Source organism: Pogona vitticeps, chromosome 9 (genome assembly GCF_051106095.1).
Source record: "Pogona vitticeps strain Pit_001003342236 chromosome 9, PviZW2.1, whole genome shotgun sequence".
Classification (NCBI taxonomy): Eukaryota; Metazoa; Chordata; class Lepidosauria; order Squamata; family Agamidae; genus Pogona; species Pogona vitticeps.
Genome location: NC_135791.1, coordinates 17,791,376 through 17,805,178, shown reverse-complemented (window position 1 = coordinate 17,805,178; position 13,803 = coordinate 17,791,376). Strand labels below are relative to the sequence as shown.

General features: G+C 42.7%; 1 protein-coding gene across 1 annotated transcript in view; it reads left to right on the top strand.

Moving 5' to 3' along the window:
- Nucleotides 1-13,803, top strand: part of FCGBP (Fc gamma binding protein) — a 70,874-nt gene that overhangs the window by 27,472 nt on the left and 29,599 nt on the right. Inside the window, exons 14-20 of the mRNA XM_078379968.1 lie at nt 727-1,291; nt 2,177-2,757; nt 3,495-4,065; nt 5,808-6,007; nt 7,829-8,209; nt 9,288-9,574; nt 11,813-12,000. Of these exons, the coding sequence (XP_078236094.1) occupies nt 727-1,291; nt 2,177-2,757; nt 3,495-4,065; nt 5,808-6,007; nt 7,829-8,209; nt 9,288-9,574; nt 11,813-12,000 (2,773 nt within the window). The remainder of the gene's footprint in view (nt 1-726; nt 1,292-2,176; nt 2,758-3,494; nt 4,066-5,807; nt 6,008-7,828; nt 8,210-9,287; nt 9,575-11,812; nt 12,001-13,803) is intronic.

Below are 13,803 nucleotides of genomic sequence, written 5' to 3'. Positions count from 1 at the left end.
CCAACACTAAATTAATGAGCCCTGCATCACTAGGTTTGTTTTCTCCAGTATGTAACTGTCATGACACAGACACCTTGCAGAGCTACAGTGAGGAGGGCTTGTCATGCAATCTGTGCATTTGGTGACCAGCTGAGTGCTCTTAGATTCCACTCTAGAGCAGTGTTCCCCAACCTTGGGCCTCCAGATGTTCTTGGTCTTCAACTCCCATAAATCATGGCCAGCAGAAGTGTTGCTGAAAGCTTCAGGGAGTTATAGTCCAAGAACATCTGGAGGCCGAAGGTTGGGGACCACTGCTCTAGAGGACAGGTCTGCGTCAAAGGCAGTTGTAGCCAAGGAAGACCGGACTTTTACTTACTCAGGTTCGTAAACCTGGCACCCAGAGTATTTTTGTACAGATCAAGGATACTTTAAGCACATGGTAGTGGAAATCCTGTTGCTTTTGCACAGTAAGTCACCTAAAGTTGGTGCATTGAATCAGTGGATCTTATGGAGAAGTTGACTCACTGAATGGTCACTAATTCCATAGGCTTACTCTAGTTCTGACTTACTACACTTTGCAGCAAGTGTGTTCTAAAGACAGAGAGAGTCCTCTTTTGCATTAAACCGCTTTGGCGGTCATCTTGAAATCTAAATTGATTGATGTATTCTAATATCCATGTACAAATATCCCCAAACCAAGAGGAGAACGCCTGAATGACAGTTTATTTTGTTTGCCCTGCGTTCTAGGTTAATGAAGTCTTTGTAAACCTGCCGTTCTACCATGAAGACAAGATCCAGGCTTACATCCGTGGGAACGAAGCTTTCGTCAAGACTGGCTTTGACGTCACACTCACCTTTGACTGGAACAGCTACGTCAAAGTCACTGTCCCCAGCACCTACAGCAATGCCCTCTGTGGCCTCTGTGGCAACAACAATTTGAACCCCAACGATGACCTGACCAAGAAGGATGGGAGCCAAACATCAAACGTATCTCAGTTTGCAGAAAGCTGGAAGGTGGCAGATGTGCCCGGTTGCTCCCAGGTCTGCACCACTGATTGCCCGGTGTGTGGGGAGGCACAGAAAGAAACCTATAAGGGTGACCAGTACTGCGGGATCCTCATCAAAACTAATGGACCATTCAGGCGGTGCCACGAGACCATTGACCCAACACCCTACTTTAACGACTGTGTATTCGACACCTGCCAATATCAAGGTCAGCTTGACACTTCCTGCCATGCCATCAGCGTTTATGTGGCAGCCTGCCAAGCTCTGGGCATCCCAGTGGAAGAATGGAGATCAGAGTCCTTCTGCAGTAAGTGCCACTCTGATGATTTTTTTTTTAAGAGGAAGAATCATGCGAACTGAACCAAGATTACCTAGTGGCAACGTTTAAGTGAGAAGTATTGAATTCATTTTGCCTCTAAAAATCCAGGCCATTATTAAATCGTGGAGGTAGAGGCATCACTGTCTTTTTCCAGCCTGTCCCACCCAAATGTTAGAATGTATTAGGCTTATAATGATAATGTTTTCCATTTATTCAGTAATTGTTGTTGTTTAGTCATTTAGTCGTGTCCAACTCTTCGTGACCCCATGGACCAGAGCATGCCAGGCCCTCCTGTCTTCCACTGCCTCCTGTAGTTGGGTCAGATTCATGTTGGTTGCTTCCCAGACACTGTCCAGCCATCTCATCCTTTGTCGTCCCCTTCTCTTGCCTTCACCCTTTCCCAACATTAGGGGCTTTTCCAGGGAGTCTTCTCTTCTCATGAGATGGACAAAGTATTGGAGCCTCAGCTTCAGGATTTGTCCTTCCAGTGAGCACTCAGGGTTGATTTCCTTTAGAATTGATGGGTTTGTTCTCCTTGCAGTCCAGGGGACTCTCAAGAGCCTCCTCCAGCACCACAATTCAAAAGCATCAATTCTTTGGCAGTTAGCTTTCCTTATTCAGCAATTACAAGGCATTAAAAACACAGCTAGGGCATTGGCACCCAGAGACTTCCATTAGGAAAATGAAATGACTTAATAGATAAAACAAGCGATAGCTCAGCTTACAGATTCTGTTAAAACCTATTCTGACTAGCAGGTGTCACCCCAATAGAGACAGAACAGAGCAATGCAGAACTATTCTGCTACTAACTCCTTTAAAATAATCGAAGTGATATGTAAGCTTCAATTTGTTTTTTTTTTCCATTCCCTCTAGGCCCTGCCTGCCCACTTAACTTCCACTATGAACTCTGTGGACACGGCTGTCCTGAAACATGCCGTGGCCTTTCAGCTCCATACGGCTGCAAGCCATCATGTAAAGAAGGATGCTATTGCAATCCGGGATTTCTGCTCAGTGGGGACCAGTGTGTTCCAGTGGGCAACTGTGGCTGCTTCTTCGAGGGCAAGTACTACAAGCAAGGAGAGGATTTCTACCCTCATTCTTCCTGCCAGGAGCGATGCCACTGTGGCAGCAATGGAGTTGTTGAATGCCGCAATGCCCCCTGTGGAGCCCATGAGGAATGCAAAGTGGAGAATGGCATTCTAGGTTGTCATCCTGCGGGCACGGGACAATGCAGTGTGGCTTCAGGCTCCCACTACCTGACTCTAGATGGCCTGGCTTATGACTTCCAGGGTACCTGTGTTTATGTTCTAGTTAACGTAGATGGAAAGGACTCTCAAGCACCAGCAAACTTTTCTGTTTTGGTAGAGAATGGAATGTCCATGGTAAAGATGGTTCTGGTCTCCTTTGGAGGACATTCTGTCGTCATTGAGAGGGCAGCACAATGGAGTATTAAGGTAAATCCTCTTCTGAAGTCTCACATCAGGAATGCTAGTAAAATACCCAGAATCTCAAGAACCCTACAGGTAATTTTGTCTCCCATAATCTATTGGGCCCCCATGACGTTAAGAAGTACAGTGGTGCCTTGCTTTACGATTGTTTCGTTTAACGACGAAATCGCATTACGATGAACTTTTTGCGATCGCTTTTGCGATTACAAAACAATGTTTCCTATGGGGGAATTTTGCTTTGCAATGATCTGTTCCCTGCTTCTGGAACCAATTCTTCGCAAAACGACGATTTTCCAACAGCTGATCGGTGGTTTCAAAATGGCCGCCGGGTAAATAAAATGGCTCCCCACTGTGTTTAGGGACACGCCCTATGGAGGATCTTCGCTGGACGGTGAGTTTTAAGCCCATCGGAACGCATTAAACAGGTTTTAATGCATTTCTATGGGCTTTTTAATTTCGCTTTATGATGTTTTAGTTCTACAACGATTTCACTGGAACGAATTAACATCGTAATGCAAAGCACCACTGTATAGCAGAGGATGGAGAGAAGAGGGAAGGAGTAAAAAAAACTACCCTCTCCTTTCTTTCTTCCATCCATACCTTAGTTTCTAGAATGGAGGACCTTCCTATCTCTGCTCTGAAGACGACTTACGCTGACAGGGGAGTCTTGAAGGTGTCTTAGAGAGATAAGCATGTAATCGATAGCAATGTCCACAGTTACATTTTTCTTGTTGATGATGCAGGTGGATGGAGAGCTCTACACGCTGCCGATGAGGACAACAGATGGGAAACTGTGGGCTAACCGGGAAGGGAACAATGCCATCATCCAGACTGACTTTGGCCTCCAAGTCCTGTATGATGCCTCCTCTTTCGTCCTTGTTTCTGTGCCCAGCACGTACCAAGGGCATGTCAGGGGGCTTTGTGGCAACTTTAACAAGAACAAGACTGATGAGTTCATCCTGCCCAGTGGGAAGAGCACCCAGAGCGTTGAGGAATTTGGAGCCGCTTGGAAAGTTCCCTTGGAGGGCACAAGTTGCATCGATGGCTGTGAGGGACAGTGTCCCATCTGTGGTGCAGCCCAGACGGAGCCGTATCGCCCTGAGAGCTCCTGCGGAATGATCCAGGCCACTTCAGGCCCTTTCAAAGACTGCCATTCTGTGGTGAATCCCGCTGAATATTTCAGCCATTGCCTGTACGACATGTGTGCGGCCAGTGGTTCAGGAGAGGCCCTCTGCCGGAGCCTTCAGGCCTACGTAGCTGCATGCCAGGAGGCTGGCGTCGCAGTTGGAGCGTGGAGGACAGAAACCTTCTGCCGTAAGTTTGCATAGGAATCCGGGCTTTTCATTTTCTTATCTTCATTCCCTACTCCATTGATGTTTCATATATTCATCCTGTTACACTGAGTCAGATTTTCCCACCTTGAAACTTGCCCTCTATGGGGTACATCAATTCCCATGCTTCCCAGCCAGAATGGATTAGAACAGCAGCAACGTTTAAAAAGAGTTGTGCATGTGTATGTAAAATTATACCACATACTTCCAATGCTTATGCATCACTCAGAGTGGATAAAATACAGTGGTGCCTCGCTAGGCAGTTACCCCGCATGACAGTTTTTTTGCTAGACATTGACTTTTTGCTTCGGAAACCGATTTTCGCTAGACGACGATTTTGACAGCTTCTTCCGCGCTCGCAAAACAGATGTTTTCGGGACCTAAGCTTCACAAGACAGCGATGTAAACAGCTGATTGGCGGTTCGCAAAGCGGCTTTCCTATGGCCGATCTTTGCTAGACAGCGACAATTCTTCCCCATTGGTATGCATTAAACAGGTTTAAATGCATTCCAATGGGGAAATGCTTTTCGCTAGACAATGATTTCGCTAAACAGGTATTTCAGTGGAACGGATTATCATTGTCTAGCAAGGCACCACTGTATATCATGTCACTATTGCAGAGATTTGGGTTTGTGGTTAAAATCCTCTAGCTGCACAACAGAAATGCAGGAACTCACAGAGCAGAATAGCTTCAAGTTCCCTGGAGAAGACCACCCCTTTTTATTAACTGGCACTCACAATATCAGTAACTCACTCTGAGACATCAGTAGGAGAAAGAATAAAAGGATTCGTTACATACAATTGAATAGATCAAGCAGCAAACTGACAAGCATGACTGCTTCCAGCAACAGGCCTCAGCAGACTCATTGCTTCCAACAGATTAAAGAGAGGGAAAGAGAGACAGAGCAGAGAGGCAGGATTCTCTTTGAATTCAGAGGCAAGGATGGAACAATTGGTTCATGTTGGATAGATTGACAGTCACACTAGCCCAGAAAGGTTCCTCCCGGTCAAACCTCCCAAAGGCAGCATGCGAGGCTGTTAAAAAAAAATCGAAGAAAACAGCACTGTCAACTAACATAAAGGAAGCTCCACTTCAGTGGAAGTGGGACAATCAGTAAAGAAAAGCTAGAATTTGTAAAGCTAACTATCCTATAATCTCGGTTTGGCCATTCAGAAGGTCCTGTGTTTTGTCAGGGTGTTACTTCTGTCACTGGCAGGATCTACACCAGTTCTTATTCAATGAGCGCTTTGCTACAGGAAAAGTAATTATGGATCCAAACCATCTAGGACTTTAAAGGCCATTATTAACACTCTGATTCGTGCCTGATCATAGAACAGAAGTGTATAAATCAGTGATCAGGACATCTGCTACAAAACAGTTGTTATAGTGTCTCAAAGTCATATGACCAGCAATGTTTAGAATGTAGGCTTATGTGGATGTCATTTGGATAGTGGAGCATGCCATAGAAGTTAATGGTAATTTGGCATATTCTTCTGTAATGATCTTAGTATTTACACAGGGGTATTTTTTTTTTGGTGGTGTTCAAATTAAATCATGGATCCATAGAGCAGAATCATGTTCATTCCTTCTGTTCAGGCCATTTTCTTCTACATGCATAAATGAACATGGAGGAAATTATCTATTTTTTCCAACTGCATAGCTAGTACTTCCTACGTATGTACCTTCCTGTGATGCTTCATCTTATGACTTCGCTTTCTCTCCAGCTCTCACCTGCCCTTCCAACAGTCATTATGAGTTGTGTACAAGGACCTGTGATTTTACCTGTGCCAGCTTGTCCTCTCCAGGGCAGTGTACCAGCCAATGCTTTGAAGGCTGCCAGTGCGACCCTGACTATCTATTTGATGGGGACAGGTGTGTGCCACTGGAGAATTGTGGCTGTGTGCATGATGGGCACTACATCAAGGTGAGTGAAGCACTTGATATGATGGATTTATATTCATGTTTACCATGCTCCGTTTAAACTGTAAGTCGGGCTGAGCAACTTGTGGTTCTCCAGATGTTTTTACATTACATGTCCCATCAGTCCTAATCAGCATATTCAATGGTGGGGAATAATGGGAGCAATAGTCCAGCAACATCTGTAAAGTTGCTAATCCCTTAGCTTTGAGAGCAAAGAGTAGGTTGGATGGCTGGCTGGTCTATGAGACCTCTATGGGCCTCTTTCTTACTGCATGCTCTGGAGCTAAGGGAGACCCGAGTCTTCCTCTCCCAACATAATGGAGTTTTTCAACAATGAATGTTTCTAACATCTGGAAGGTATGAAGAAATGAGAAGTGTCTGTATTTCCTGGAAACCAGAACCATGGCATGGATTACAAGATAAGCAGATAGTTTAACTCCTCCCTCAATACTACATTAGAGACTTACAAAATGAAATGGTCATCACTTAACTGAAATGGCAATGCATTTAGGCAGTAAAGTCACCTATGAGGCTGGCAGACCATTCTTCTCAAAAGCTACTTATGCACCGGTCCTCTAATAAAGAGGAATTTCTCCTTAGAACATGCTGCACGTAGAACTGCTGGATAGCTCAGTCGTTTAGACATCTGTCTGTGGAGCCAGAGGCTGGGAGTTCCATTCCCCACTGTGCCTTCTTGACAGGAGCTGGACTTGATGATCTATAGGGTCCCTTCCATCTCTGCAGTTCCAAGATGATGAGGATATAGGCATCAGTAATAGAGTCCGTATGGATCCGTCTTGAGTGTGGGGGAATTATTGGCCCCATTTTGGAGTTAGACAAAAGAGTCAGAATGATCTGAAAATCTTTCAAGGTTTGGGTTTAATGGTGTGATTATTATTGGCATGGGGTTCTGTCGCAGCCTACTCAGAATAATGTAGACTCTCCCTTGCCCCCTGTACCACTGGCTGACTCCATTGATCCAACATGGCCCACTTTGAGCTTGGAAAGGCAGTGCAATTTGGCAACCTGCCACCCTTTTGATAATGTCTGTATAGCTGAATGCATCCCATATGCACATGGGACCATCAAACAGAGCTCTTCTTAGCCTGGAGGAGACCCTCTCTGCCACTGCCACCATGTTGCATCATGTATTGCAGGGGTTCTCAACCTTGGGTAACCCAGGTGTTCTTGGACTGCAACTCCCAGAAACCTTGGCCAGCACAGCTGATGGTGGAAACTTCTGGGAATTGCAGTTCAAGAACATTTGGGTTACCCAAGGTTGGGAACCAATTGTATTTATATGACTAATGGAAAGGATTCCTTCCAGGCTGAAAAAAGCAAGGATAACAAAGGGGTGTGGAGTTCATGGCAGTATCCTGGAAACTGATTAGTTCTAAACTAGATGTGGTGCCATGGAAGCGACCAACATGAATCTGATCAAACTCTGGGAGGCAATGGAAGACAGGAGGGCCTGGCGTGTTCTGGTCTATGGGGTCACGAAAAGTCAGACATGACTTAATGACTAAACAACAACAAACAGATCAACTTCTGATATGACAGGGAGTGGGTGGGAAACTCATCACTATATAGAATTGTTTTCAGGATCACTTGTGTGTTATTTCATCCAATGTATTGATTTTGATCCGTAAAGAGTTTTGAATTGAACTCTTTATTATCTTTATTATTTTTTTGAGCTCTTTTCATAACTTTCATATCCTCTAGATGTCACAAGATGTCTTTGGTAGATACTCTTCACCGTTCTAACAATCAGATGTTTGTATTTTAAAGGGATGATAATGATGACTATTTTCTATAAATGTTTCAGGCTGGAGAAAATCTTCTCTTAGAAGGCTGTTTGAACAACTGCACCTGCCATACATTAAGCCGGCTAGTCTGTGAAGAAACCAGCTGCCAGGTGGGAGACATATGCTCCCTCCACAATGGTGTGCGTGGTTGCACGAGGCCAAAAGGGGAATGCATAATCTCCCCTGGAGCACGGATGACCTCTTTTGATGGCGCCTCTGGAGAAATCCTGTACAACGGAGTTTATGAAGTTGCTTCCCTCTGCGACCAAAATGATCCCTTTTGGTTCAGGATCATAGCTGTGGTCCAGGAATGCAGTGATTGGGATTTGTCAGCTGTGCCAACAATACATGTCTTTTTCCAAGGGGTCTTCATCACAGTGAAACTGAACAAAGACACATGGGTAAGTGGCTGAGGCAGAAGAAGGTAGGTTCAGTGGAGGAATGTGGAACTAAGAAAGCTGTAAAACTTTGTTCTTTTCATATTTTGATGCAAACTTCCCTAATTAGATAGTAGGCTATGTGCCATCAAGTTGGAAATGACTTATTGCTACCTTGATAGGGTCTTCAAGGTACCGTAAGTGAGACATTAAAGGAATGGGTTTACCTGTTCCATTCTCCCATGAGTTTCCATGGCCAAGTGGAGATTCAAACCCTGGTCTCCAGAGTCTATTCCATTATTCTATCTATCACACCTCACTGGGTACCTAGTTTGTTCTCCTTCAATATACAGTACAAAGAACCAAAAGATTTTTTTTCTGTCCAGTATATGTATGATTCCAAACTTCACAATTGTGGTTGGCACTGGAAAAAAATGTAAACAAGAATGCATATATATTAGGGATGTGGCATTACAAAAAGCTGCATATCACTGATAAATTGCGAACAAAACCACTGTATATTATGCAGGGAAATGCATGCATTTTGTATATACTTCTATATATACAGTACTTTTACAGAAGCAGAGGTACAGATTTTCATATGTATAGCTGCCTAGAGTGGTCGTTCGACTAGATAGGTGGGGTATGAATGCAATAAATAAATAAAAAATAAATAATAGGCTCTCAAAAGAAAATGTGCAGACCAGTGTGGAAATGGAGTAGCTTAACAGAGGAAATTTGAGTAGCTTAACAGTGGAACTGAGCAAATGTGAACTTGATAGACACACTCGTTAAAAATGGATACTTCAGAAAAAAAACTAGAAAACTTAACTGGTACGGGGATGGAAAAATGAAAGCATATGTTTCAGGAAGACATCTCAAGACCAGGTAAAGTTATTATGCCATAGACCTCAGTCTCTGCGTGGATGTTGGCCACCCAGAACCAGGACAGAACTGCTTAGATGAAATTGCATCTCAACTTCATTCAAGAAGAGACAGGTCTTTTGAAGAAGAATGAAGAGATACACAAGCCCCCACTGGGTCTTTCTTCTTTGATGTAACCCTGACCCAGTGGCTTCTATTCTTCTTTTCTGCATTTCAGGTCAACGGGCACCGCGTCTCTCTTCCAGTGGAAGCATCTGGAGATGTATCTGTAAGCTTATCTCATGATGGGGTTGTGATCGATTTGGCCTCTGAAGTCAAAGTTCTCCTCAGACCTTGCGGGGAGGTGAAAGTGGAAGTCAGCGGAAGCCTGGAAGGAAAACTATGCGCCTCCTGTGGGAACTTCAATGGAAATAGTGCAGATGACCTGGAGCTGCCCAATGGAAAGATAGCAGGAAACCTTGCAGAGGTCATTGATGCCTGGAAAGCCCTAGATTTCTCTGGATGGTGAGTAGCTTAAAAGCGGGGTGTTGCCTAAGAAAAATTCAAGATGAAAGAGGCACTTGAATTGCACTGCAGAGATAGCAAACTGCAAAGTTTAGTGATGGGCTGCACGCTATGTGAAGCTAAATGAATAGACAAACACATGTAGAGATCAAAAGATGCATGAATGAAGCCCTTATGTTGAATTGTACAGTGATCCAGAGGAGTATTTGATATTTAAATCTTACTGAGTAAGACTTAAGTGCATTTAACTTCTTACTTTTCTCTTTCAGTGAGGACTAGAGGCCACCTGAATCACTGCGGACATCTCTACGTGCTACTGATTACTGATGGTGGATCTTTGTTTTTAAGTTCCGGAGGAAAGTTCTCCTGAGTAGAATCTTCCCTTAAGTCACATTTCACGCATTTCAGCTTCTTACCAAAACACACACTGTTTGTCAAATAAACTCATAGCTCTTTTCCTTAAGTAACAATAAATCAATTTTGGAAAACTTTCCAAGCATTGCATTACTGTGTCTGCATGCTTTGGTTTCTGTTGATATGCGAAAACAGAAGAGGTGCAAGTTTGTAGCAGCTGCACAAACTAAAGTAAAAATGTTAGGCAACAATATGATCTGGATAAAGAGTACAGTAGGACCCCCGTATCTGTGGAATTGGTATCCAGAGTTTCACTTATCCACAGTCTAAAAATATTTTCTTAAAAAATATTAACCACGCAGAATGGCCTTTGTAGAAATTGAATAAATAGATACATAAAAGAAAAAAAACCCAGAAATATGTATTTCAATAATGCACTTTCCATAACTTGCCACTAGAGTGAGCCCAAAACCATGCTATGTATTGTATATGGTTTGCATTTATCTGAAGTTTCCAGCATCTGCGGAAGTGGTTGGAACCAATCCTCACGGATACAGCTGTCCTAATGTATTAAACTCTGTTGTGGGAAGAGATTTGGTATTCTCCTCATACATGCACTGAAAATAAATAAAGATTTTAACATTTTTCATGTGGGATAAATCAAGACTAGCTGATTTCCCTATTTAATCAGTGTGATTCTAACAGCTCCAAGGTGCCACTCAAAGACAATTATGGGTTCATTTGATGCCACCTTAGCGCCAGTTGGGCTCCGTAGCTGGATTTGTGGGAATGTGCTCAGTCAGTAACAACCTTCCTTCCTGCAGCATACTCTTGCTCTTTGAACACTACAGCCCCTTTTAGAATGTCAACTCTCATTAAGCAATAGATCTAACAACGGAAGTGGTCTATTCCACCAAAAATTCAGCTTATGGAATGTCACAGAAAACCCTTAACCTGCCAGTGCTCGTGGTCATTGACCGTGATGTATGAAGGATATTTTGCCTCCTGTGTCAATCAGTTTATAAAGAATTGTTTCTAGTTATACACTCTCACAATGTGAAGTTCAACCTGCCATCATCTTAGTCTAAATTAGATCAGTCTGGATTCCTGAGAACCTGAAGCAAACTCCTAAAATTAATGCCTATAATCCAACCTACAAGATGGATATCACTGTCAAATGTCTCTGTTCAGTCCTGGTTCATTTATTCCCCTTTGCTCATATTTTCCTTTCCCTTCTATGATCCTTCCAAGTTGTTTTTCTCATATTAAAAGAAGATCATGATTTCTTAGTAACTCTGTTCCCCCCGGGCACCATCTGGTTCCACTTTCCTTCTTACAAACCATAATGAAGAAATATTGGCTCTTGGACTTCTACTGACCGACACAGACTTCAAGCTCCTAACCTGGCGACAGACCAGGGGAACCCTAAATCTTCCTTTCCACAAACACATGACATTTGTTGCTTTCACTTGGCAAGGACCCCACAAGTCCTTCTTCTGCCAATTTGGAAAGATTATATTTTGAATTAGCTTAACTATCAGGTGTATACCACGAGGGTCCCGCTGACTTTGTGGGAGAGGGTTGATTGTTACTCCAGGTTTCTGAGCTAGAATGTCCCTGCCCTGACACCCAATAAACAATGCATCTCAGTGCAATCATCATTTCGGTGGCTAGACGGTGGGTGGGTGTCGACTGGAAGCAGGTGGTGCCTGGTGTTGGGAAATGCCAGATTTGTCAAGAGGTTATTCCAGTTAATCACCATGGATCTCCAGTGGCCAGATGTTTCACAGCCAAAGATGTCTCTGCAACCTCATCAAAGAAAGGCGAGTCCAGGAACCTCAAATTCCCAACTGGTTGCTATTTCCACACCCCATTTTAATGTAATCTGGTGAATATGAAACAAAAACAGGGAACAACAAAAAAATACGCCTCTAGTCCCACTAGGAGAGTCCCTGGAACTGATTCCTATAAAAAGGAACCCATCAAAAGAGGAAAATGCAGAGGAAAAGACACAGCTGCCCATCATCCTCTCTTCCAGATTCCAGTTCATCAAAAATTAAAGGAGACCAAAGGTAAGAGACTTGGCACTCATTAGTTTTAGCAAGAACTGTTTTACTTGGATTTTTGTAGGATCAACTTTCCAGATCAAGGCCCTATAGCTTTTTTGGGGGGATGAAATGGGGGTGGATGAGCTTAAACATGCCTTCTCAAAGGTATAATAGCAATAGTAATAGTAACAACAGCAACAGCAGCAATATACCTCCGTGGTCCCCGTCGTCATTAGGGCTTTGAGAACAATATTAAGAAATTTCACACAGTATTATAAGCAGTTGCAGATCTCAGAAATAACACCATCAGAGCTACAAAAATGGCAATATTAAGAACAGCATGCATTTTGCACCAAAATTTAACAGATACTTAGGTTTTTGGTTAAAACTTGTATCTGTTATGTAATAATGGTCAATGTTTTTATAAGTCTTGTCTGATTGTGCCTGGTATTTTTAGTAGTGGTGGTGGTGGTGGTGATGATGATGATGATGATGATGATGATGATGATGATGATGATGATGATAATAATAATAATAATAATAATAATAATAATAATAATAATAATAATAGAAGAAGAAGAAGAAGAAGAAGAAGTAACTCAGCCTGTATCTCTAAATGATGTTCCTTTCATTAGACCCCCAAAAGCTAGTATTCATTGCACTTCCTAGACACTTCTTTTTCATTTAGCTCCATACGTTAAGAGCTTCACTCCATGTTTCTCCATGGGAGTGACTGCAAGTGTGTGTGCATAAAATACAACAGAAATGCAAATTATTAGCTGAAAATTAACTTAATAGTATTTAGAGGTCATTTAACAATCATATACAGAGAGTAAGAGTGTTTATTAAGATCTGCATATGCCCATTAAACAACTGTCTATTACATACATACATACATACATACATACATACATACATACATACATACATACATACATACATACATACATACATACATACATACATACATACAAAAGAGCAAAACATGCTGTTTATACATTGCTCTATTATAGCACTTAAAGTACTCTCTGGTTGGTTTACAATTGAATTATGCAGGCTACACATTGCCCCCCCCCCCAGCAAGTTGGGTCCTCTGTTTACCAAACTCAGAAGAATGAAAGTCTGAGTAAATCTTGAGCTGGCTACCTGAGATTGAACCCAGGGTGTGAGCAGAGTTTTGGCTGCAGTACTGCAGTTTAACCAACTGTGTCACAAGGCTCCATCACAGTTGCATATGCCCAAATGTCTGTGTACTGAGGCTACATTACATACAACTTAAAAATACTGTAGGCTACATTCTATGGAGCTTATATCAAATAAAACTTCTTAGTCTTTCAGGAGTCCCAACACTCGTTGTTTTTGCAATAAATTGATAGAAAAGTCTGTATGTCCTATGTTGTTCAAATCATAAGTTTGAGAAGCTCCAAATCAAGATATTCTACCAGTTGTTTTTGTTTGTTTGCTGCTTTTTTGCTGTAAATTACTCTTTACTCTTCCACTGCATCTGTTTAAACAGTAGACTGAAGACAAAAAAAAGCTGTCTCAGCAATAAGATGATAGATGGACCTAATCCAGACCAGAAGCACATTCTTGACAAAGGCCCTGTTTTGTTTTTTAATGTTGGCCACAGGCCAATTTAAATCTGCCTTTTCCAAAGTATAGGGACGTGGTGGTGCTGCGGGTTAAACCACAGAAGCCTCTGTGCCGCCAGGTCAGAAGACCAGCAGTCGTAAGATTGAATCCACACGACGGAGTGAGCTCCTGTTGCTTGTCCCAGCTCCTGCCAACCTAGCAGTTTGAAAGCATGTAAATGCGAATAGACAAATA